General features: G+C 36.4%; 6 protein-coding genes across 12 annotated transcripts; 3 read left to right on the top strand and 3 right to left on the bottom strand.

Moving 5' to 3' along the window:
* Nucleotides 1-907: 907 nt before the first annotated feature.
* On the top strand, nucleotides 908-2,740 carry LOC124180737. The gene is made up of 4 exons (XM_046566483.1): nucleotides 908-912; nucleotides 1,160-1,268; nucleotides 2,098-2,223; nucleotides 2,407-2,740. The coding sequence occupies exons 1-4, from the start codon at nucleotides 908-910 to the stop codon at nucleotides 2,569-2,571; spliced, it is 405 nt and encodes a 134-aa protein (XP_046422439.1). The 3' UTR covers nucleotides 2,572-2,740.
* LOC124180423 (protein brambleberry-like) lies at nucleotides 2,524-12,498 on the bottom strand. 3 transcript variants are annotated; one of them, XM_046565908.1, is made up of 9 exons: nucleotides 9,659-10,061; nucleotides 8,841-9,424; nucleotides 7,830-8,015; nucleotides 7,281-7,503; nucleotides 6,844-7,140; nucleotides 6,528-6,740; nucleotides 6,108-6,359; nucleotides 5,597-5,921; nucleotides 2,524-3,856 (listed from the first exon to the last, which is right to left on the bottom strand). In XM_046565908.1, exons 2-9 carry the CDS (start codon nucleotides 9,213-9,215, stop codon nucleotides 3,715-3,717), a joined length of 2,013 nt encoding a protein of 670 aa, XP_046421864.1. In that variant the 5' UTR covers nucleotides 9,216-9,424; nucleotides 9,659-10,061; the 3' UTR covers nucleotides 2,524-3,714. The 3 variants fall into 3 exon arrangements, with proteins under 3 accessions (XP_046421864.1, XP_046421865.1, XP_046421866.1); XM_046565909.1 differs by having other exon boundaries at nucleotides 8,841-9,237; XM_046565910.1 differs by lacking the exons at nucleotides 8,841-9,424; nucleotides 9,659-10,061 and adding an exon at nucleotides 12,368-12,498.
* On the top strand, nucleotides 10,061-12,082 carry LOC124180430 (sperm-associated antigen 7 homolog). The gene is made up of 5 exons (XM_046565926.1): nucleotides 10,061-10,258; nucleotides 10,394-10,461; nucleotides 10,547-10,635; nucleotides 10,808-11,145; nucleotides 11,244-12,082. The coding sequence occupies exons 1-5, from the start codon at nucleotides 10,180-10,182 to the stop codon at nucleotides 11,372-11,374; spliced, it is 705 nt and encodes a 234-aa protein (XP_046421882.1). The 5' UTR covers nucleotides 10,061-10,179; the 3' UTR covers nucleotides 11,375-12,082.
* Nucleotides 12,311-15,706, bottom strand: LOC124180422 (exocyst complex component 8). 2 transcript variants are annotated; one of them, XM_046565903.1, is made up of 8 exons: nucleotides 15,566-15,706; nucleotides 14,907-15,268; nucleotides 14,291-14,593; nucleotides 14,024-14,168; nucleotides 13,408-13,920; nucleotides 13,180-13,310; nucleotides 12,665-13,078; nucleotides 12,311-12,593 (listed from the first exon to the last, which is right to left on the bottom strand). In XM_046565903.1, the coding sequence occupies exons 1-8, from the start codon at nucleotides 15,615-15,617 to the stop codon at nucleotides 12,387-12,389; spliced, it is 2,127 nt and encodes a 708-aa protein (XP_046421859.1). In that variant the 5' UTR covers nucleotides 15,618-15,706; the 3' UTR covers nucleotides 12,311-12,386. The 2 variants fall into 2 exon arrangements, with proteins under 2 accessions (XP_046421859.1, XP_046421860.1); XM_046565904.1 differs by having other exon boundaries at nucleotides 14,907-15,287; nucleotides 15,566-15,703.
* A 287-nt stretch (nucleotides 15,707-15,993) lies between these two features.
* On the top strand, nucleotides 15,994-19,390 carry LOC124180432 (transmembrane protein 98-like). Of its 3 annotated transcripts, none has more exons than XM_046565930.1 (6): nucleotides 15,994-16,232; nucleotides 16,686-16,896; nucleotides 17,258-17,367; nucleotides 17,441-17,573; nucleotides 17,676-17,947; nucleotides 18,111-19,390. In XM_046565930.1, exons 2-6 carry the CDS (start codon nucleotides 16,759-16,761, stop codon nucleotides 18,112-18,114), a joined length of 657 nt encoding a protein of 218 aa, XP_046421886.1. In that variant the 5' UTR covers nucleotides 15,994-16,232; nucleotides 16,686-16,758; the 3' UTR covers nucleotides 18,115-19,390. The 3 variants fall into 3 exon arrangements, 2 of the variants coding, with proteins under 2 accessions (XP_046421886.1, XP_046421884.1); XR_006870259.1 differs by having other exon boundaries at nucleotides 15,996-16,232; nucleotides 17,676-18,023; XM_046565928.1 differs by lacking the exon at nucleotides 15,994-16,232 and having other exon boundaries at nucleotides 16,617-16,896; nucleotides 18,063-19,390.
* On the bottom strand, nucleotides 19,108-22,891 carry LOC124180427 (ATP-binding cassette sub-family F member 2). 2 transcript variants are annotated; one of them, XM_046565917.1, is made up of 9 exons: nucleotides 22,746-22,891; nucleotides 22,197-22,379; nucleotides 21,595-21,998; nucleotides 21,294-21,457; nucleotides 20,858-21,085; nucleotides 20,333-20,720; nucleotides 19,946-20,137; nucleotides 19,630-19,833; nucleotides 19,108-19,540 (listed from the first exon to the last, which is right to left on the bottom strand). In XM_046565917.1, exons 2-9 carry the CDS (start codon nucleotides 22,372-22,374, stop codon nucleotides 19,397-19,399), a joined length of 1,902 nt encoding a protein of 633 aa, XP_046421873.1. In that variant the 5' UTR covers nucleotides 22,375-22,379; nucleotides 22,746-22,891; the 3' UTR covers nucleotides 19,108-19,396. The 2 variants fall into 2 exon arrangements, with proteins under 2 accessions (XP_046421873.1, XP_046421874.1); XM_046565918.1 differs by lacking the exon at nucleotides 22,746-22,891 and adding an exon at nucleotides 22,559-22,681.
* Nucleotides 22,892-23,553: the final 662 nt, after the last annotated feature.

The raw sequence follows: 23,553 nt of genomic DNA, 5'->3' as shown, positions 1-23,553 counted from the left end.
TTCAGAAAAGTATACCGTTTCGAAGTGTCGACGTATAAAAAAGGCTCGCGATGCCGCGATACAAGCAGCGGATTTCGGCCCTCCAGATGCCCGATTATCCGCCACCGTATTCTCGTCATGAGACCGAGAGAGTCCTTAAGCCTGAGGAGCCTCTGTCAGTTTCGCGTAATGGTTCATTTTCACGTATTATTCAGTTTCCACGACTCGACAAAGATATGGCACGCGATAAATCCTCGGGGGAATCACGCCGCACTCTCGCGTGCGATAATTAATCTGCGGCGCGGTTCTGGTTCTTGATTTTTTTTACGCCATCCATCGGTTGAGACGTAGAAAACGGAAGCGAGCGCTGTACTTCGTGTTTTTTAAATAATTCAAGGGATTTTTTTCGGCAGACGTTATACCGGAAGTTCGGGCGACGAGTCGGATATCTTCAGGATGCCGTTTCAGCTTCTGTTGCATCGGTGCCGTCTTCGTCATCCTCGCGTCCATCTTCTTCATCAGCGCTCTCTTCCCATACCCGATGCACGCGTCCTGCACTGTAACGTGGTACGTTTACTAGGCGATAGACGAGCCATCGGCGAGAAATCTCCTTTCTTCAGCACGCGGCATATCAGCAAACAAGCAATTGCGACGATTCGGCGATTGAATGACCTACCCGTAAGTCGTTACGACGCCTGCAAGGCATCTCCAGCCACTGCACCAATTTTTTTAAGAAAGCGATTTTTCACCGTAATCCTGGGACTGATTGATAACAAATTTTACGGTTCACCCCAAAAAATTTGGGGCGCTCCTCACGAACGGCAAAGAGATTTGCTCCTGGACCACCCCACCAAGGTTTTGATGGATACATGGAGCGAACGGGCCTCCGTGGAAACTCGATATTGCAGGAGCCGCACGTTTGTTTGTCATGGGGTTGGCTTATGTTTGCTCTCTTGGCCTGGCTCTGGTTACAAAAATATACATTTACGCACAACTAGACACTGCAGCAGCGGTGCTTTTCAACTCAAGCCATGAGAACGCGTATAATTATACCTATACTATAATATTCATGGGATAAAAATCTTGGGAAATTACCGAAAACCATCTTTATATCGTTGCTTATACTCTACACCCTCCGCAACTGATACCGTCGAGACCTCGAATGTGTCGTATCTTTCAGGAAATTCGGTGAACCATGCGTATACGTGATGCAGAGACTCCGGTGCCAGATCCTCAAGTGGTCTACGTGTCACGGCTGCGGTCCTCGAGGTACCAGGTGCTTGTATTCGGTGAGTTCTTCGGCTTTTTATATTTCCTCAATATTGCTTCGTCTCTTTTCATCCCGGGATCTTGGTCCAACGAGGAAGTCAACCATTCCGTGATAATCTTGACTCAAGGTGGTGCCCTGGTCGATTTCGACGTTGACGTATAAGTATCTCCGAATATCAAAGCCCACGTATCTTGAACGCGAAGAAAGACTTAACAGCTCCATTATATACACAATTTTGAACTAAAACACTCCGTTACGTTTTTATTTAACGCAGACATAAAGAAATGGCATGGATTTTACGAAATTGTAATAGTAAATTTGTAGAATTCATGCCATTTCTTTATTTATGCGTCAAATAAAAACATACAGGAGTGTTTTTGTTAAGAATTGTGTATGGAATGGGGATGTTGAGTCCTTTTTGCACGTTTGAGATACGTGGACTTCAATCTCTGGAGATACATATGACAAGATGGAAATCGACTAAGGCATTCCTTTAAGGACTGCGAAATTTCGAGTGACTTCGTGACTTCAAAACACTCGAGTACCCGTAGACTTAACTTCAAGCATAATTTATCTCGTGTCTTAGTGTTAGACTCATTTGCGTCACCGAGCGCTTGATAATTATAGTGTATGATACACAAGTTTCAAGTAATTTCTGAGCCCCACTTGAACCAAAGTTTACCTTGTGATATGTTTATTTTCTTTTGCGACAAACGCGTTAATGTGCATACATACGCACAACGTTGTTAAAATGACTCGGTGACGCGGCTGGGAAGGCTTTTTAAGATATACACCGTCGACTTAATCCTGCTAACGGATAAACTATGAATTACATGCATTAATCGCAGCTTCACGATCCAAGACCGAATGATAATTATACGATAAAAGCTACGCACCTTACGCCGAACATCCGTTTGGTCGATGGCATTAAAATGATCTTTCAAAAAACGGCTAACAATAGCTGCACGGCAGTGGTAAGTGGTTACTTCGATTTTATACAACATATTATATGTATATAAGATATCGAAAGCGTAAAAATTACGATATTGCATTTCCAGACAAGATTATTTCCACATCGTATCGCTACATTTTTCGCACTACATCTAATTTTGGAAATTATCGTTTTCGCTTTAATCAACGAAGAATAATTTTTACAGGCAACTTCACAGTCCAACGATTGGTTCGTTATATTTGACTATGGAACGAACTACTGTAATCTCCACAATCTCGTAGTTGGTGCAGGTCTTGATACTGATCAAAATTTTTTCGAGTCAACCAACAACGCTGTTTGTACGCAGTTGAACATGGCATCCTGTAACTAATATGGCTTTGAGAGTGTCGAAAAAGACATCTGTTTTATTTATATACTTTTATCAAGACACAACGTTTATTACTATGTATATACACTGCTCGACCTGTTGTACGGACAATTGCCTCGGGTATTAATTCTTGGAGCTAATAAAGATCGGCATCCTTTCTCGTTTGAAATTACTTTTCGCCCATTTAATGAAGATTTGTTTTTCATTTTACACAGTTTAAGAGTTATTACAGTAGTAGATTAATGTTTCGTGGATTAAAGGCGGGATTACTTGCAAATAGTCAAGATTTAAATAAGCTCAATTCCAGTTTGGCCAGGTTTTGCATTTATTTATTTTTTTGTCAGTTACTTAAGATGATCAACATACTTTACTTTATAATTTAATTAAAAATTTGAAGTCTGAATTGGTAAAAATTAGGGATTAAATCATTATAGTTAACCAACGAATATTTTCGACTACAAATTATAGGTAACGCTAATTTATTCATTTATTTTTTCTCTAAGTAGCATTGGTTATTGACATCACTCTCCGTTACGCTCATCAAATATGAAATTTACGTTTATAATCACACAATATTTATAATTCTTAAACGATAACTGCTTGAAAAATCTACTTAATCGGTTTAAACCTCAATCTTCACTCATCACCTTTCGACTAACTATTACTTGTTATTCACGTCTCTATTCAATCGCTTCGGTATTCACTAATGAACTTCAATGACATTCTTGGGATAAAATGAAGTAAACAACGAACCGCTCAGTAAAACAAATTTTAATTTCCGCAGCCAATTATTTCTATCTTGTTGTATTACGTCGTCGCGATAAATGAATGTCAGTATTATTACTTGTTCAATGCCATTGATAAAAAAACATGAAATAAAAACCGAAAAACTGTTGAAGTCGACATAAAAATATTTTGTAAATTTAGATATTCTAAAGATTTTACTGAGCAAGATAAAAACTAATTCATTGTAAAGATAAAACGATCACGGAAAAATTGGTATTTATACATCACTTTCAGTGACTTGGTTCATTTTACTACTGCCTGTCAATATTTATCACATAATAGGATAAGATCGATTGTTTTGAGGGAATCATTCCTGTCTATTATCTATATTTCTAGACTCGTATTAACGTCCCTTGGAGTTTAGTCACCCATAAAGGAAGACCCATTGCTGTGGCGGTGACAAAAATTCCCTCCAAGATTTGAAGATAAACGGCATCGTTTTCCAGTTCTGGTTAATGCACCACATTGGTTTTTGCTGGTACCAGTCATAAAAGGTGTGTTGCTGAAAAGTAAAGCTCAAAACGATTATTGTGCAACATACAGAATAGGGTGGATCAAAAAAATCCATAATTTTTTTTTCAAAGTCACAGCTTTAACGATTAATGTTATTCTTGGATATGAAGGTCACAACTCAAAACACTTTTTTATAGTGTTAACGTTTCAGCCCTGATGGGGGCCCTCCTCAGAACCAATTTATTTAAACATCTGTCACGAACAAAAATAATAAAATAATGTACAACTCCGTTATAACAAAATTAAACATAAGTGGTTTAGATAATAAGCAAGGATGTTTATGCAGATATAAATGAGAGGAATTACCTAGTGTGGGATGACACTTTCAATTACAGCAGACAGAGAACACTCTTAAGTAGTGAAAGCGTGTTGGTAAATAAATAATAAATAGAAACAATAAAAAAAAAAAAACCGAAGCACACTGCGATCGCGATACGTAGTTCCCAAGACTTCATCCTTGTAGTTAATTTGATAAAATAAAACATACAGCCGTTATAGGTTTAAATTATATAAATTATACTGCACTGACGAGGCATGCCATCGATTTCGACCACTCTTTCAATTATTCTCAAGCCAGCATTATTGACGTTGAACCATTGTATTACAACAGGCTATTGTTAGAAATGTGCAATATTGTTGCACATCCCAATTCTGTCAACCGAAGACAAGACATCGAACATCTGAGTACTATTTACACCTCTGTGATACAACCATTGTAATTATCCATTACCGACTGAGCTTGCTCTCGATTTTACCTTCTTAACAAAATTTTGGTTTCCTTTTAACCCGTTGACTCTGCGTTTGCTCTGATAACTATCGATATCGATCTCCCCCCACTACACACTGGACGTTCCACATGTGCAAATGTGCTCTTGATTTAAACCTATAACGGCTGTGTGTTTTATTTTATCAAATTAACTACAAGGATGAAGTCTTGGGAATTACGTATCGCGATCGCAGTGTGCTTCGGTTTTTGTTTTTTTTTTTATTGTTTCTATTTATTATTTATTTACCAACACGCTTTGACTACTTAAGAGTGTTCTCTGTCTGCTGTAATTGAAAGTGTCATCCCACACTAGGTAATTCCTCTCATTTATATCTGCATAAACATCCCTGCTTATTATCTAAACCACTTATGTTTAATTTTGTTATAACGGAGTTGTACATTATTTTATTATTTTTGTTCGTGACAGATGTTTAAATAAATTGGTTCTGAGGAGGGCCCCCATCAGGGCTGAAACGTTAACACTATAAAAAAGTGTTTTGAGTTGTGACCTTCATATCCAAGAATAACATTCATCAACAAGTCATCAAGGTCAAGAAAACTCGTCTTCATCACACCTTTAACAGTTGTAGGAAGAGGAAACAAGATGTCTGCTAAAATTTGAGCCCATAATGTTAATATTTAGTAGTTCCTGAACCCCATTTTTCATTTTCCATTTAATTAGTACGCGAAAATAATTTTACTTGCATTCTGAATTTCGTAGCTCAGTGACGAGGCAATATACATACATACATAAATATCAACTACATATTTTTGTAGGAAATGATGATCTACAAAAATGGTCTCTTATAATTTTTCGATAACTCAACTCTTTCAAAAGTTATTCAAGATTAAAGGTGAAATTTTTTGGACCACCCTATTTCACCAACTTATTAAACAATACAAACGAACTTTCAAAATGAATTACAGCTTGAATCTTTCGCTATGAATCAAATTTTAACTCACCTCCTCGAAGGTGACGGTGGATAAACAAAGTTGCTTCTAGTTACCGACCCGTTTCTCGTAGTACGACGGCGTAGTTCTGTCGCATCAACAAGATCATCGCTTTCGTTGTAGTTATCATAATGTTCGTTTAATAAATTACGTGATTCGTGAATTGACGGCGACGACATATCGTCTGACATATTTGGATAGTGTCCTGTGTAATCAGTAATTAATTCTTCGCGAGATTTCTTTGAAGGTAAATACGAACATGACATTTCTTCGTGAAGCAGTTGTGAGTTACCTTTACCCCAAGACGGCATGGTTGGTACGCAGGACCAAAGTTTATCTGAAATAAATCATAGTAGATATAGATGACGTGCTGTATATTAATAGACACATAGGATACATATTTTTGTAAAAAAAAAAAGAAAACGTTAGTTTTTTTCGGGCACCAGATGTTGATAACATTCTTTTCAAGAGCTTATAAGCTTTTTGGACAAAGATTGCTGAATTTTTACTTGGCCAAACTTACTTTTACATGAGTTCGCTTGGTAAATAAGTACCGATGGGATGCCAAGAATTTTATGCAACATAGTAAACAATACAGATTCTTTTGTATCATTCACTGCAGCATCTTTTCTCACATTATGACCATTCATGTAATTAATTGGTGTACTATTGGCACCCAGTATATTTATCGATGGCATGACACCAGTATTAGTTGGTTTTATAGCTACGTCTTTAGGTCTGAGTATATAATGAATTGCAACAATCAGGTAATGCACTGGAAGTAAAAAATTAATATTACTAAATGATTAATGGTGCAAATTACTTTCCAAGTATTTCTGGTTTACTTTTACAAATATTAAAATAGCTTGCTCAAGTCAAAGAGTTCTACATTCATAATTATTTTCTTCAAAATTGCATATACGGTATGAAGACAAATACATACTTCCAGTTATTAGAAATATGAGCACAGTTATTGAGCCAAAATCGAGAGAAGCTTCGGCACCTTCTTTCAAGTATGACAAAAGATTCAGTGGTAAAATACCCATTATAGTAAATCTAGTTAGAAAAGGTGCTTGCAAAAAAGATGCAACAATCATGGCTATGAGTAAGTATATAGCGTGCAGCCCGGTGCGATACACTTTTTCAAATTGGTCCCCTGAAACATAATAAAAATTCATCAGTAATTATTTCGGGAAAATTTTAATTGAACACAACGCATTTTCGATAAAAAAAATAAAAAAAAGTTATATAAATCGCACCAGTGTCGCCAATGTAATTTGTGATCCAACCAAGTTTTTGGTCAACTTCAGTTTTCAATGTATTGGTCAAGTCCAACAGAAAATGAACGGTTTGGTTTATTTGATCAAGTTGTTTCAGAGTTTGCTCATATTGTTCAGCGGCCTCCATATTATGCTCTAATATATGGTTGGTACTGGATTCAATTCTATCCCAAATCTGATGAGCTTGTTCTTGCATATTCTTCAAATCAGCTAAAACCTCCTGATGATTCTCATTCCGTTCTGTAGAGTGATCGGCAAGTTCCTGGCTTGCTTTCTCTGTAATGTGAACACAATACCTTTTAATGGTTAACAAATTGAAAAGAGCTTAAATTTTTTTATTATACTTCTTTGAATCTACTATGGATTTAGTAATAAAAGTTTTATGGAAATATACTGAAAAAGTATCAATTACTTACCTAATTTCTTCCTGATGTCATCCGTCATTGCAAGTAGCTGTGCATGGCCAGACCTGATGAGAGCTTTTTCGTTGTTTAATATCTGAAGATTCCTGGCCACAAGACTATGAGCAGAGGATTGGGCTTCCTTTAACGATTCCTGTTGCTCAAGCAAAACCTTGTTGCCGGTTGCAACGGAATTCAAAGCATCTATGGTTTGCTCTTCAAGACGTTCTTGACTTTCCTGATTTATAAGGATAGAAAATATTTGTGTAATTCCTGAGGTTTTTTATTCCCGAGCACTACGGAATCGGCTGGTTCAGCTTCACTTTTATGTTCTAGGACAACGAGGGGATAGGATGAGGGTTGAATAACTTTAGGTATGTTGAGAATATCCATTTTGATTGATTGAAGAAAGATTGTCAGGTGAAATGAAGAGTCTGTTAGATAGGAGAGACGAAGAATGAGGCGTGAATGTTAAGAGCGGTCAATCGAATGACTGAATCGTATAAGAACGTAGACGAAAGACCTCATGTTCAATACTCCTGCATAAGAAATATGTTTCGTTACCTTCAGAGAGCCCATCGCCTTGATTTGCGAATGCGCAGTGTTCATCAGTTTATTGACTGTAATTTCAGTCAGAGCTCGAAATTGAATATTTCTAGCTGCATAACATACAGCTCTTGCTCTGTTGCTCATTAAGTGATACGCGTTCCACATATCTGGATCCATTTCCGTCGTGCATTGTCTTAGCGTCTAGGAATAGATATAAAAAATAAAATACTTACTTAGTCTAAGATGCTTGGCTCAAGCTCATCAAGAGTTCAGCACAGTACACGAAGCTACGAGTACAGCTGCTAAATGGCGGTAAACACTGTTAATGTTCTTTACTGATTGTTTTTTTTCTCTGAATTACAAACGAAAAAAAATATCAATAACGAAACTCTCTGTTATGTAAAAATTTTGATATGGTAAGAATTAACACAAGACCATACAGGCACAAGCAAGCAAATAGATCCAAAGTCAAATGAGAACTAAACCTTCCAGGAGGTCTGCACGGGTTTAAATTTACGCCTGTGGGTATAGAGAGGGGAATGGGACTGGGGAGGTATGTGCAAGTCTAAACACGCTTGCAACCAGCCCCTAGTACAAAACGTCATTGTCCTATACTCTGGGAATACTAATATACCCCTAAATATATCCCCGACTATTTGGGTATGGGATGGAGCCACAATAAAAATGCCTAATTTAAATGAGTAACAGAAATCAATTATTCACAGTTGACCATTTTTCATTGGAAATAAAATCAATTAATCTAGGAAATTACAATTATTTCCTTGAATTGTTTCATTATTATGGAAGATAATTTCTTTTACATTTCTGAACACGTTTTTCTTCTTCTTTTTTTTTTTTTGTGCGGAGGCAGAATCGAATTGCTAAACACAAGTTACTTGCTTGAAATTCAAAAAAGTACAAATGCCGTAACAGTTTGCATGAACGAAATCATTCAATTTTATAATTTCTAAGAAAATCATAATCTATTGAAATTCTTATTGCTCAAAATAAATTAAATCATATTACCATTTCCTCGGTGCACGGAAACAATTTTCTCCCTTCGGCAGCAGACTGACAATTCAATAAGCTGACGCTCATTTTAGCAAGTTCTTCTTCAGTCATGTCACTGCATGACGTTTTTATTTTCATGACGACTTTGTGCTGACAAGTATCCAGCGCTGAGGAAACTTGAATTTCTGAAAACTTTGCTGCCTCCTGGAGAAACTTTTCATCTTCCGTCATGGATTCATAAGGGATGGAAACCAAGGGAATGCCATCCGATGGCACGACATCATTTGATTCCTCGGAATTTTTACTCCAGACCCAATCATATATCGAAGCATTTCCATTTTGGTACGTCAAGACGGTAAAAAGTACAACAAAGAAACACGACTGTCTCATTTTTAAATAAAAATATACAAATCTGGTATCAGAGGTTTAAAGAAAAACGTTGTTCAACTGTTTCTTCAGAATTTGTTTACAGTTGGCTAGAAATTGCCAAAGTGTGGAATGAACTTTTACGAAACTTTGACAACTTATAACCTATGCACTGAAATTATCACAAGCGTCAAGTTCCCGGATAGATAAGACTGCGGATAGGTCAACTGTCACTTAAAATAAATATGCAAATACATAAATAAATAAATAAATAAATAAACATACACCTGTATACTTTTTACAGAATCAGTGAACGCCTTAAAGATTGAAGTAATAAGATAAAGTGTGCTAAACGGACGTTACGTTTCGGAGTCTCGTCACATTCGTGTGACGGTCAATTGACGATGTATAATTACTTCCCGAATAACGAGAAAATGAGGTATTTTTATTTAGTGCCAAGAACTTACAGAATTGAGTAACATTTCTCACTCAGTGATTAAAATAGAAGCACCTATTTGTTCGAGACAAAATATTGAGCACACACGCCGATCACCACTTATTGTTTAAAGTAAAGTAACAGTAGATTAACGTCGCCTAATCCGTTGTTTATTAGCATTTAAACTTGAATAATTAATTCGATTATGCGACGAAAACCAACGATCAACGTTCACGCGAACGTGACGATGTTTGTTCTTGTTGCTCTTTCTATCTCAGCCTTTTAAACTAAATTCAAACTGAAACTTCAACGGACATCTGGTCGACCAGAACGCCATCAGTTAGCGAAATTGAAAACTGCCTGTAACGGATAATTTTTTACACTATCTTACCGACAGATTCCGACTTTGCTTTGCTTGACTTTGCGCTTGGCATTGCGCTTATGATAAGAAGAGTGCGTGACTATTACATACATTCTTCGTATCGAACAGACAAGATTAATAAATTAATAGTTAACACCGTGATTTCGGAATTGATTGATTAATTGAGAATCATGGACCTGCTTGGCTCAATTTTAAATTCAATGGACAAGCCACCGAGTGTGAGCGATAAGCAGAAAGCATTGATGAAAAGTCAGTCGTACATAACCCTCCTTTATGCAAATTTTTTTTTCCACTCTTCAAACAAGTTACGATAACGATTAAACAATTACCACGTATAGTAAGTGTACCGTTTATTTAATGCAATCAATTTTACACTTTTTATAGAGCAGCGAGAAGAAATTGAGAAACGTCAAATAGTGGAAGCGGAAAAACTGAAGGTGTTTAGAGAAAAGGTATGACGAATGATCCTGAGGGATACAATTATGATATTCCAAAAAACACTTGACCATGATTGTAGATATTTTACTTTGTTTGTAGGTTGAAGAAAAGATAAATAAATTTCTGCAAAATGGTGCGGCTCGAGAATGTAAATTTCAACCTATGGAACAGGTCTACAGAAGCATTATGTAATTTATTAATTTATTTCGCGCCCCAATCATTATATGTATTACACTTTGAGTAACCAAGACCACTTTTACTCTCTCAATTCAATCTTTTTTTCAAGTCTGAAAATTGTTTCTACCAAAAAATATGAAAAGCTAGAAATTAACTCTATATTGAAAAACCGTTGTTTTTCAGACACGATGTTGCAGAAGTGGCCAATGTATTAGCATATTCTTTTGGGATGGAGGGAATCGATAGATATATAATAATATTTAAAAGGGAATATGCTCCAACCGAAGACCACTTAAATGCATTGCGTAGAGGAGAAGAATGGAATGAGGAAATAGCCAAGAGATTAAACGAGGAAAGAGAGAGACAAGCTAAAGAAGATGAGGAAGCAAACAAATCTAGGAAGAGAAAACAAGAATTTGTACCGATAACCAATTATAAAGACAAGTATAAGCATCTGATTGGAGAAGAAGCTGCCTTACAAGCAGCCAGAAAAACTGAAACTAATCGTAGTTATGGATTTGGTAAAAATTTATTCAACTATTCAAGTTACTTTGCCCAGCATCATGCTCGTGGTTCACCAACGAAAATTTGTCTTATACCACCTCGATTCTTTTTTCAGTCCCAAGTGAAAACAAAAAAGATCAGCGAAGTATTGAGGAAACTCTAGCAGATATTCGTGCAAAAAAGAAGAAGACTGAAGAACCAGCAAATCAAGCATTGGAACCAGAAGAAGAAAATGTCCCTGAATGATGGTAGCTTAGTTGAATAATTATGTTGTAAAGTGAAATTAATTGCACTGCTAAACTGTAAATAGGTAATAAGTATTTTTCTGTTCTAATACAATTAGTTATCGTACATTAGATGAATCACAATCATTCATTGGCATTGAAATACTACGGATAAACTACAGAGCTTTATTCCGTTTCTTTCAAGATGCCACATGTGATTAATCAAGTCCCGATTGCAAAGTAACCTGTGCACCAATTTTGTACAGAGATCGTCATTATCTTCTGACAATGATATTATTAATCTACGTGTAGCTTGTTATTTAAACATAACACATATTAATTTATTACCTGAATCCTAAATATATTTACATGGAATGCACTCCATATTTATTTTAAATTCAATTTAATACGTGTTCATCGGACAAACTTTAGTACTATGCTTTAATCGACACGAAACAATATTCATTCAGCGTTAACAATTGAAAAAAGATGAGTTAGGTAATGCTGTATTAGTTTTAAATTTGTAGAATTAGTATGCGATTTAAAAAGTACTCTAGTTATATAGAATACATGAAATAGGAGAAATGTCAGCGACAGACTGATTAGTGAATAAGAATAATTTCGTTAATTATTCATGTCCGAGAGTATGTTCTTTATTGCATAAGTTCCTTCACACGTACATGTATTGTTACTCCATAAATTCGAATGTTACTAAAGTTTGCAAAAAATATGTCGTCAAGACTTTTTATACCAATTTTTCTCGTTATCCATTTGTATCCCTGTAAGCACTGATAATGCGATATAATAATAGTTCAATTTCTCGTTCCTTTCTGATAAATATAATTAGAAGAAAAACGTCTTGTAGAAATGGTAGATGCGTTTTTAGCGTCGTGAAACTATTCATTACACATACAAGCATACAATACTTACCATGACAAATAATTACAATCATTCAATATTATTAGGCGTTGTAAATTTTTATTTTACATATATATTAATATAAAATTTGACATACCTTACAAGTGAAAAATGAGTCATATATATTCTGTAGTCGAGTACTTTGTAACTGCTGTTCTTGGCGCAGGTCTAGGCTTCGTTGCGGCAACAGGTTCGAAGACAATTTGATCTTTCAACGTGACTAGCTTTGTAAATGGTCTTGCTGTCGCACTTTGGTAAAGTTCAAGTCCTCTACCAATTACAATGTCTCTGATATAAACTGCATTATCTTCCACCACTTTTCTCTGTAACAGTAAATCATATTGATTAGACATTCGTGATCAATCCTCAAGTAGTGACGATCACTAATTATTACCTCTTGTTTAAATTTTGGATTACTTAGAGATGCCAAGAGGTGTTGTACTTGAGCTCGCATTACAGATACGAGAACACTGTCTATGGTTATCATCAATTGTGGTGTATTAACGCTAAGACAATCCTCAAGTAATCCAACGTACAGTCTTGAGAATGCCAGTGTATTACTTGTCAGTGATAACCATGTTTCACTTGTCATGTAAGACAATGGAACACCAATTCCGAGATCTTCAAGCTCTGTCATAAGCTTCTGGAGGTTTTGGCTAGACTGATTGGACGGGCGCCAAGTATCCTCAGCTGCCCGAACCTTGATCGCGTCAACGTACTTTTCGCCAGCATCTTGCAGAGCTCTAGCCAATGGAGTTCTGAGATGGCCATCCAATTGGTAGCGAAGATCTATACCCAGCTGCGTTAGCTACATATGATGTTATTGATAAGAACAAACGACTTCTGTATTCAATTTCAATAGTATATTACTGTAATTAAACGCTTAACAATTGCTGTGACCATAATTACCTGATCGCAGTGGCTCCTTACAGCCACAATGCATTCTGCAAGCGTGTTCGTAGAAACTTGTGGTATGAAAACTTGTTTAATCAAATGTGACGTCAAATGGTTGACCTCTTGACCACACCAGACTACCAGAGCTGTAAAAGATGTAATTATTGGTTAGCTTCATTGAATTCTTCAACATACGTGATGTACTGGACAGGTTTAAATGTGATCTAGTGTATTTTACCTTACCAGAAGTGCAATTCGCAGAATTTGGGAAAATACGTAAAAACTCTCTAGCCATTTCAGCCACGTTGCTAAAGGCGATGGCGCTCAGCTGTTTGACGTAAGGTATTGTGGGGCCTTCTCTTTTAACTCGTTTCAATTGAGCTTTCAGTGCAGCATTGCATAATCTTAAAAACAGTTGACAAGCTTGGACACTTTGATCCAACTGAATTAATAATCTTACAGCTCTTCTCGCACTCCTCAGGCCCCCCCCTTGAAGTGACTTTGCTTCAGAACTCAATTCCAATTCTTTGGTAAGAACGTCGACCAGAGACTGTGCTCTATCGTCAACTTTAGCCTTGATACCAACTAATACAGGCGTTGTTTGAGCTTCGCTCAGATAAGATCTTGCTTTCTCTAACAAATTGTAAGCTTCTTCAAAATGACGTTGTGCTATACAAGAATCTAGGTCTTCGGCAACTTCTAACAACCATTCGGGTAGAGATTCGGTACCCTCTGCTTCTGGACTATCTTCCGTGCCTGGTTACAATTACGATCATTAATTTTTACGTAATATCCTTAAATACAGAGGATTAAGCTTGATCACCGCCTAAAATGTGAAACTCTACTTACTGAAACTTACCTATTGTGTTTGAATCTAGAGACATTGAGCGAGATGGTGCTATGTGTTCATCTTTTAAATTTCTATCCTTATCAACTGATTTAGTTTGATCTTCTTGCACTAGTTTTGCTTTTTTAGCTTGTTCACATTTATCCAACCATTCTTTCTGCAAAAACGTACAAAGCATTGAAAATATATTCCAAAATCTTGGAGAGTTTAATATATTCGTGTTTCAACTACAAAGTTACTATCGGACTGTGTAATAGGAAAAATAGGTCTGCTAATAACCTTGCTTGTTGCTGTCGCACACTGAAAGACCCTCGTGTCAGGAAAAGCCAAGAGTTTGAAGGCTAATTTGACAGTTCCCAGATCTCTAACATTGACAACGGCTAAACTCTGCAAATCATAAACAGCTTGCATTTTATATCTGGGTGGGCCACGCCTTCCACCAGTGGCTAACCATGAGGCGATCATTAGAACGTCGTTGAATAAATAAGCGTGAATCCTTTTCAGGGGTGTTCCTTCCAATGGGTCAAGTTCAAGCAGAGATCCTTCGTGTAAACAAATCCGACCTGGCGTCTCTACCAAGCTCTGCAATAAGAAAGGTTTCAGATATCACAAGTGAAATGTTTCAGCTTAGATTTGAGTCTCTAGATTTTTTCTGATACCAAATTTCTATCAAAAATAGATACTACAAAAAATCAGCTATCAGAAAATGCGTTTCATCCAATGATATACTATAAGTTATGGATGTAAGAAAGTGGTGAATAATCTGTCTTACATAGAAATTGTGATACAATCTTACCAAATTGATTGAAATATAGCTGACAAAATAATTCGATTGGCATCTAATATAATAATGAACAATAATTTAATAAATTTTTAATTTTAATTTGAAACTGACCATGGCACCTTCAACATTCTCCAGTAGTTGAATCAGTTTCGATTTTTGTTCCTCTTCTTTGGTACCAGCATTATGAGATTCCCCATTTTGAGTTTCTATGTTCTCATCAAAAACAACCCCAGTTGCACCGATAGCACCAAGAGTTCCCAAAAGTGAGCGTTGTTCTCCCAGTAATTGTGACAACTGATACATTTCGCTTTCCAAGTGAGATATTTCCTTGGCTGTTTCGATAAACTGCATATAATTTTGGTAAACATTTTTTTTCAATTGTGCCGAGGTGCTGTCAGCGAGTATTTGAATCTTTGCTCTCTGCTGTCTCAGCTCGTCCACGCCGACGCACTGACTGCTCAACTCTTTGACAACTGTAATAGACGAAATAAACTACACGTGAGTAGTAGAATTGATAATCGTATATTATGTAAATGCACTAAATTCTGTTAATTAACAGCACAGCAAATGAGGACCTTATTTTTAGATTCAAGTAATTTGTTAAATACGGCGGAAAGTTTTTAAATAAATAACATATTGTATTGGTTCACTTATTGAATAGAGCATTGTTCGCATCGTTTCATTTCATGATTCTATCTCATTTGAGAACATAACCTGTATTAGCATATAAGAATATTGCTTAAAATCTATTCAAAAGTAGAAGAACTTACATTTTTCTGGATTAAAGTCATCGGAACCGAGATTTTTCATCAGGTCAGTCATGTTTGCGTGTATTCAGTATTACCTTTGATTAAATACTATAATCCGACAGACGTAAGGCTCGTCACGCCTCCCATGACGACATGACAGTTGCAATTTTATGTGCTTCTCGCTTTTGAAAGGAAGAAATTTTATTCAGTGGGATTATCAAGAAATCTTTTGACAACTACGCTACGTGTATGATAAATGTGGAATTTATTTGAAACTGAATTAAACAATCCATGAACTCGAGGTATGTACCACACTGCTTCACGAATTCCGAATGCGAGTTTTTAGGGATGAGTTAGGGGCCATCTAATAATAAGGGGGGGGGGGGGACATACAAAACCGATAGTGTCGCACTCTATCCGAAAATTTAACGGACATATCAACTGAAATACAATATTCATATTGACTTGTCAAATATTTTAGAAAAGTTCTTTTGGTATGATGTTTGTATAATTTTTACCGAAGCCACGTCATTTCAGGGCAAATTTTTGGATCTAAGGAATGACTGCTGCCTCATGAAATCGCGAATGATCTGTTTCTGTCAAAAATATTGTAACAAGTAGTTCACTCAATTAGTACCGTACATGTATTCGTGTTTCTGACAAATCGGGCCCAACTGCACAGACGCTGGTATGTCGTACCTCTAAATTCGTATAACGAATAAATATAGAAGTTATCCAGCTTGATGCAATGAATCTGATGCAGCAAACGTGTAACGATTAACAGCAACTCCTTAATCCATCCGTGTGATTGACCATACACGACTTGCACGCCTAGATGCACACAATTGCATGAAAGCTATTGACAATCAGTGACATATTCACACACGTTGAAATCAACATTCACCAGCTGAAAGTAGTATGTGTGTACAGTATAAAGCCCGTGACAGTCTCTGCCTCCCACTGAAACCAAGGATGCGTATACAAATGAACAACTGTTGAAAATTAATTAAGAGGTGGCAAGTGGTGTGGCTAATTCGCGTCTTAGTTTGTTCTTTTTTTTTTACAAGTACAAGTCTTAGTTATTTAGTTATCCTAATCTCATGACACATTGTATTTTACTCACGCAACAAGTGGCTTGCAGCCTTGCAGAGACGGCTACAAAGGCTTATTAGTAATTGGATATTACCCTGGCTTGAACAGCTCGTAACAACAACATGAGTTCTTCGGTACCGGTTGGGAGCATGGCTGGTATGGAGACGGTTGTTGCAGTCGCCCTTGGTGCTCTTGCTGCTGTTTTTCTTGGCGCGCTTCTCGTTTTGTTAGTCATTTGTAGAAGACAACGATGCTATCATGTAAGTTTGCCAATTATACAACTTTATATAGTTAGGTAAATAGCTCAGTGGTCGTAGCCTGTATTATTTTGTATCCTTATTTATAAAACGGTGAAATTATTCACTTACTTCCAAGCTATTTGTAACGTTACACCAATGGCCTTCCAGTAGAAAAATTGAACCATTTCTGTTCATGTTCTGTACAGTTTCGATATACTTGGATGCCACATATTGCATTGCATCCTTTATTTGAATATTATTACCGATAAGCAAGATACCGCTTTCATAGCTTTCTTGGATTAGTTTCATCATCAAAGTCTTCAGCTTTGTAGGTGATCACAAAATATATTTTTTGATAACGAAACTGATGTAATCTTTTCAGAAACAGAAGGATTCCCATGACTTGAATTCAGATTTGTTGGAAAGCGAAAATGGTGGAGCTCTGAGTTTGGATGCTTGGGAGGGCGAAGAATGGCTGGTTAATGCTGAGAGGTGAAACTCAGCTTTTGATAATTGGATGAATTAGACTTAGTCCTGAAGTATAATTATCTTTGATCATTTAAAGGTGGGTTGATGACGCGACTGGTTTGGCTCCACCGTGTATAGCAGTGCTAAGATCATGCCATTCCCTGGCAGCGAGTTTGACCAAAATTGCTGGAACAGTAAACAGCAACACAGTACCTTTCGAAATTGTAGACGTAAGTTGAAACCAAAGAAAAAGATAAAAACATTTCAAACCTATACACACATATGTATAATAATTTAGATTAAAATTCAAGCTCACTATTACTCCAATTTAGGTTGCCAGACGCATACCACCAAGGGTTGATGATGTTGTACGTAGCCTCTACCCACCCCTAGATGCTCGTTTACTGGAAGCAAGAGTAGCAGCTCTAGTTTTAGCAGTCACCAACTTGGCCCTCGTTACGAAACATGGAATACCGAAAAGTCAGGCAAGGAAGTTGGCATTTATCGATCAGGCCCTCAGTGACATGGATTTACATCTCTTAGTTTTACGGGAAGCTGCACTGGCACAGGAAGCAGCTTGTGCCATCCCAGCATCTACCTCAGTGTAAGTTTCCATAAATGTTGATCAGCAAGAGCAAGAAGTTTTGTCTTGACATGGGGAATTTTTCTACCTTTAAAATGCAAGTATGGAGGGTCAAATCCTCTTGTTTATTTCACAGAGTAAAATGATAACTAAAACTATGAATTCCGTTTCGTGATATTTACAGTTGATATATCAAAGCTGTGAGTCACCATTCAATTTTTGAAGCGGCATAGTTTTATCGTATGATTCGCTGCCCTCTTACACCAAGACAATATGTTTCATTTGTATATGTATTCCAAGTAATATGATTAACTTCCAAAACCTTAAAGTATTTTCAATTTTTGAAACTCCTGTTCATTGTTGATGTTTTATGAAGATATTTTGTGGTTTTTAGATTATAAAATAGACTATATTTACGTATGTCATATATTTATATAAATGCGCAATCAAATTTTTATACGATTTTACTACAATATATATATATATGGTGCGTTTATACGAACAATTTACGAAAGAAACTTGACAGATCTACAAAGAGAATTCTGTTACTACTTGACCTTTGTAAATATGTTAATTTTTATCTATTCAAATGATTCTGTCAAGCTACACGACGTTTCGTGAATGATATTCGCCCGAGAAGTTTCAAGTATTGGAATCTCTAGTTAACTGAATCAACCTGATTCACTAAAAATAATCTAATATCATTTCAAACCCGGAAATTTAACAAGCAAACTCGTGGTAGATAATTTCAACTCAGCCATCAGTGCTACAGATTATAACAATATTGGAACGAAATCTATTATACGTCAATAAAAGAGTGGCTCACTATGGCTGACTAATGCATTGTTATTACTTATATATCTATATTGCTACATTGTATATCATTTTGAAGTTTGAGATGTTTCTATTTAAATATTCACCTAATACTGGAATAAACCAGTATATGTTGCGGCGCAATGATTCTATTTTTGTTAATACATGCATATCAAGAAATAAGCCATACATTTACACTTGTATTCACAGATATATTTTGTATTTACTAATCCACATCAAACGACGAGTAAGCAACGTAATATTTTTGAAAAAAATTTAAAAAATTTAATCTAATGTATAAAATTTGTTACTGCAATGTTAAACGAATGAAAAAGGATATTGTGAGTTTTTACTAATTACCATATTCCTTCAAGTATTTTATTAATATTCAATAATTAGATTCAAATTACAATCTCTGAGACCATAGGGATTTAATCCCAAAGGGCAACGGTTTCTGTTAATTAATCAATTAGGTAATTGTAATTAGTTATTACTGATTTATCGTTTTAAATAAATTAGCTAAGATAGCTCAAGCCATCTTCGTGCTACACAGCAGCACCAATTTAAGACGGCAGGCAAGTTTATTTTTCGGTAAAATTTCTATATAATTGGGGGTGCAATATAAAAGGAATAAAATGGTTTTCAGAATAACATCAATTATTTGCCTCTATTAGCAAATTCTTTTTGATTTTTCTGATTATCCTTCAACACCTTGGTCTTCAAGTGTTCTTTGTAATTTAAGATGCCACCTTGCCATTTTGTTACGGTACCATTTTCACACACCCAAATTTCTTCCGCTACCTGTTGAAAAAAAAAAAAAAATAAAATGAGATATAATCGGAGAACCTGATTATAACAAACTATTTAATTGTCACTAAGTATAAACGCACCTGATTAATTAGTCTAAAGTCATGGGACACTAAGACCATTCCCCCATCAAAGTCGTTAATTGCATCTGCCAAAGCATCAATCGTTTCCATATCAAGATGATTGGTTGGCTCGTCAAGTAGTAGGAGATGCGGAACTTGCCAGGCGAGCCAAGCAAATACGACTCTGCAACGTTGTCCATCGGACAACTGGCGAATGGGACATACCTATTTCAAATCATACAAGTTATTGCCAATACCCAATTAGAAAAAACGTTTGGTGCCAAAAAATACACAAATAACAGTGAGTTCCAGGCAGTCGATTAAACAGTTAAAATACCTGCTGTCGCCCAGTTAATCCGTATCGACCGATTATCTTCCGCATTTCTTCGCGTTCTTTGACGTCAGGGAAAGCCTGCATCATGTAATCTAGAGGTGATAGGTCCAGATCCAATAACTCATGTAAGTGTTGGTGGTACCTGGCAATCCGGAGATGGCTGTTTTTACGAATCATGCCGCTACTGGGCACCAACTGGAAAGTTTAAATTGAATGACATGACATTTGATTTCTCGTAACAAATATTGGTGATGAAAAGTGCATATTTCTATTGCTAACAATTAAAATACGTTGTCTTATAATGTGTTCAAACAAAGTTTTAGAGCATCTGATTTACATGTAATTTAAGCAATATATCTTATCTAACACAGAGTACAGAATGAAACTTACTTCTCCATACAAAAGTTTAAGTAATGTACTTTTGCCAGCACCGTTAGGCCCAACCAGAGCAAGTCTTGTATCAAGATCTATTCCAAACTCTAAATTCTTGTAAATCCATGGTGCGTCGTCAGTATAACGAAAACTAACGTTCTGCACCATGATTACTGGAGGTGGAATGCCTCCACACGAGGGAAAGTAAAAGTTGAGAACCTTATCGCTGGTCACTTTTTCAGTTAAACCTTGGGCAACCATTTTAGCTAAAGTTTTTTCTTTGGACTGTGCTTGCCTGGCCAACTTTGCTGATCCATGACCAAATCTAGCAATGTAGTTCTTCATGTGCGCTATTTGATCTTGCTCCCAGTTGTACTGTTTGGCTTGATTCTCCAGCAACTCCATTCTACATTTCGAAGAATAACGTTACATTAGAGAAGAAAACGCATGAGTGGTTGAAACAAATTATAATATTTTTTGTCCAGCATCATACTGTATTCTTTGTTGTATGTATTCATATTGTGTACGAAGTATGACATTTACCTGGTCTTCACGAAAGCTTCGTAGTTACCACCGTAATACTTGAGCTGTTTTTTATTGACGTGAATGATGTTAGTGCAAATGCCATTGAGAAAATCTTGAGAGTGGGAAATGATGACAAGAATTCTCTTGTACGTTTTTAGTTCTTCTTCAAGCCACACGCAAGCATCGAGGTCGAGATGATTGGTAGGTTCATCCAGCAGCAGCAGATGTGGTTTCACGTAAAGCGCTCTAATAATATAAATATAATTTCGTTAATAACAAAACAGTAAAACTCGGATATGTAATAATAATTATGAACTTTAAGATTGGTATCTTCAAACTGATACAGTCCATAGTTGTGGTAATGTAAAACATTGCTTTTCAAATGTGTAAACCCCTTTTCAACATTTTAATCATATCAAATCTTTGAATGATTTCAACTCTAGTAAAGTTTTACCTAGCGAGAGCTATTCTCATGCGCCAACCTCCAGAAAAGTCCTTGGTTGGAGTTTGCTGCATTTTTGAACTGAAGCCCAGACCATGCAGAATGTGAGCAGCACGAGCCTCAGCCGTATCTGCATTCATGTCATCTAACCTTTCGTAAACGTCCATCAGTTGTTCCTGCCAATTGTAATAGTAAAGACATTACTGAAATCTGTGCTTTGGATAAATCATAATTCTAGTGGAATATTCCATCTGTATCTATCCATATTCCAATTAACGTTATCTTGACAGGATTTCTAAGATTCATGTATTACCTGTGCATCTTCCTCGTCACATTCAATCAATTCCTCTGCCAACCTTTCAAGTCTAACACGTTCCTCATCGACTTCCATAACACATTGTAAAGCGGTCTTGTTACTAGCGGGCATTTCTCTGGTCAAATGAAAGATATCGATTTGATCAGGAATTGGAACTTCTCGATTACCGACAACGGAGAGCAAGGTCGATTTACCAGAGCCATTTAGACCCAGTAAACCGTAACGCCGACCACAATTCAACTCCAACATTGTATCCTGTAGGAGCTCGCAACCATGGAAGGTTATGGAAAAATTAGATATTTTGATGTCACGACTACGAGGATGTGAAGCCAGTGATCCGGTGCACGAACGAGCTTCAGCATTGAGGCGTGCATCAGATTCCAACTTCATGCACAAAGCCTCTGCAGACGTGAAAGAAGAATGTTTTGTGAATTAGATAATAGCTATTTCAGGGTTGCATCTCATATAAATGCTGTAAAATTCAGCATACAAAAACTTTATGTGGCACAGTTTGGATGAGAAAATAATGAATAGCTCAATTCGAGGGATGACCGCTATGAAAATAAAAATGTTAAATTAGGGGTATATTTATAAGTCACCTTCAGCACTGATGCTCGTTCCATTGGATCCGTTTTGCAGCTCTCCGCTTACAGGGCTCTGTTCTTTGCTATCGTCTCCAGGCTTTCCCTGTTGAGGAGTAGCCTTTTTACCGGTCTGCCTAGCCTTAGCTGCATCCTTCTTTTTTTGTTGCTGCTTCTTTTTTGCGTCGGACGGCATTTTAACTGAAATTTTTTTTGTACAAACTCACTCAGATTCATGAATTTTCACGGTTATGAAACTGACGTTTATTTCTTATTTCCTACAAACTTTCTAAGTTATGTAATTTATAGGTTAACCATCTGTCACTTCAATAGTTCAAATGATTTAATGGTATTAAATGTTGGGAGGATAAAATTATTACTCAAATCTCTGCTCAAAATTCAAGAAACGTGCGTGGCTTCCAGCTGAGACAAAAGATTACAGGTATTTCACACGACCCGAATGACATCCGTTAACTTGGATTGTACGCATTGAAATTTAGTTAGTTTATCGACTATGATAGAATGACTATTTTTTTTACTGAAAAATGTATATTTGCTGATAAATACCTAATTATATGTGGCAAAATGCGGCGTTAACAAACTGATGGCTCACGTGTGCGTACAAATGGCAAAGCCGTCAAATTAAGAAAGACCGATTGGCATGGATCGGGCATCGGCCGCTCTCCATCGTAGATGGCGGTTATTTAGCTGCTAGAAATTTCAGTGGAAAATTACCAGTGTTTTGCCCGGGAATTTTTAAAAATCTGTTCCATGAAATGATTTAGATTTTCGACATTTTCTGACAGAAGTTGAAATTCTGAAATCATATCAAATTGTAACTTTTGCACGTGATTTTATTTTTTAAATTCTAAGTAGATTTAAACACAAAAAAGTCTTAGGAATAGGAATTAGGAATGAATGAAAGACCTTAACTCTGGAACGCGTGCGTGCATATGGTGGTAAATACCGGCATTCGTTTGACGTAAGCTAAATGGCATTTGATCCCTCGTTAGGATTATAGATCGTTTTAGGACAGCTGAAAAATATTTTTCGAATCAAGCTAACACCAAGATAAATTATAAAAGAGAGGACTTGAAATTATTACGTATAATGTGATTGTAGTCGCAAAAATGTGTACGGTATCATTTGTTCTTAACAAATTGTATAACAAATAAAATCGAGAAACCTCGACGACAATTCATCGTAAACGCCTCGTAATAAGAGCAGCTATAAAAAACCGAAATTTATAAAAATCGTGTGCACAGATGGTGCACAGCACGTGCTTACATGTGACGTCATCAAGCGTGCGCGGAGAATGAATAGAAGAATATCATTGCGAATATTTCCACCAATCACAATCTTGGAAATTTGCTGA

Source organism: Neodiprion fabricii, chromosome 4 (assembly GCF_021155785.1).
Source record: "Neodiprion fabricii isolate iyNeoFabr1 chromosome 4, iyNeoFabr1.1, whole genome shotgun sequence".
Taxonomy (NCBI): Eukaryota; Metazoa; Arthropoda; class Insecta; order Hymenoptera; family Diprionidae; genus Neodiprion; species Neodiprion fabricii.
Note: the sequence above shows the minus strand (reverse complement) of the source record. Positions and strands in the feature narration are given on the sequence as shown.

Excerpts from the sequence above, each read along its gene's own strand:
- LOC124180423 (XM_046565908.1), bottom strand. The coding sequence starts at position 9,215 with ATGAGACAGTCGTGTTTCTTTGTTGTACTTTTTACCGTCTTGACGTAC. Across the intron at positions 7,504-7,829 it reads AGGCGATGGGCTCTCTGAAG|GAAAGTCAAGAACGTCTTGA; the intron begins GTAACGAAACAT and ends CTTATAAATCAG. Across the intron at positions 6,741-6,843 it reads AAATTACATTGGCGACACTG|GGGACCAATTTGAAAAAGTG; the intron begins GTGCGATTTATA and ends ATTATGTTTCAG.
- LOC124180737 (XM_046566483.1), top strand. Across the intron at positions 1,269-2,097 it reads GTACCAGGTGCTTGTATTCG|CTTCACGATCCAAGACCGAA; the intron begins GTGAGTTCTTCG and ends CATTAATCGCAG. Across the intron at positions 2,224-2,406 it reads ACAATAGCTGCACGGCAGTG|GCAACTTCACAGTCCAACGA; the intron begins GTAAGTGGTTAC and ends TAATTTTTACAG.
- LOC124180432 (XM_046565928.1), top strand. The coding sequence starts at position 16,759 with ATGAGTTCTTCGGTACCGGTTGGGAGCATGGCTGGTATGGAGACGGTT. Across the intron at positions 16,897-17,257 it reads GAAGACAACGATGCTATCAT|AAACAGAAGGATTCCCATGA; the intron begins GTAAGTTTGCCA and ends TAATCTTTTCAG. Across the intron at positions 17,368-17,440 it reads TGGCTGGTTAATGCTGAGAG|GTGGGTTGATGACGCGACTG; the intron begins GTGAAACTCAGC and ends GATCATTTAAAG.
- LOC124180430 (XM_046565926.1), top strand. The coding sequence starts at position 10,180 with ATGGACCTGCTTGGCTCAATTTTAAATTCAATGGACAAGCCACCGAGT. Across the intron at positions 10,259-10,393 it reads GCAGAAAGCATTGATGAAAA|AGCAGCGAGAAGAAATTGAG; the intron begins GTCAGTCGTACA and ends CACTTTTTATAG. Across the intron at positions 10,462-10,546 it reads TGAAGGTGTTTAGAGAAAAG|GTTGAAGAAAAGATAAATAA; the intron begins GTATGACGAATG and ends CTTTGTTTGTAG.
- LOC124180422 (XM_046565903.1), bottom strand. The coding sequence starts at position 15,617 with ATGACTGACCTGATGAAAAATCTCGGTTCCGATGACTTTAATCCAGAA. Across the intron at positions 13,311-13,407 it reads TTCTGCGAATTGCACTTCTG|CTCTGGTAGTCTGGTGTGGT; the intron begins GTAAGGTAAAAT and ends CATCTTTTACAG. Across the intron at positions 13,079-13,179 it reads TAAGGAGCCACTGCGATCAG|CTAACGCAGCTGGGTATAGA; the intron begins GTAATTATGGTC and ends CATCATATGTAG.
- LOC124180427 (XM_046565917.1), bottom strand. The coding sequence starts at position 22,374 with ATGCCGTCCGACGCAAAAAAGAAGCAGCAACAAAAAAAGAAGGATGCA. Across the intron at positions 20,138-20,332 it reads TTAAACTTTTGTATGGAGAA|TTGGTGCCCAGTAGCGGCAT; the intron begins GTAAGTTTCATT and ends TAAACTTTCCAG. Across the intron at positions 19,834-19,945 it reads GATTAACTGGGCGACAGCAG|GTATGTCCCATTCGCCAGTT; the intron begins GTATTTTAACTG and ends GATTTGAAATAG.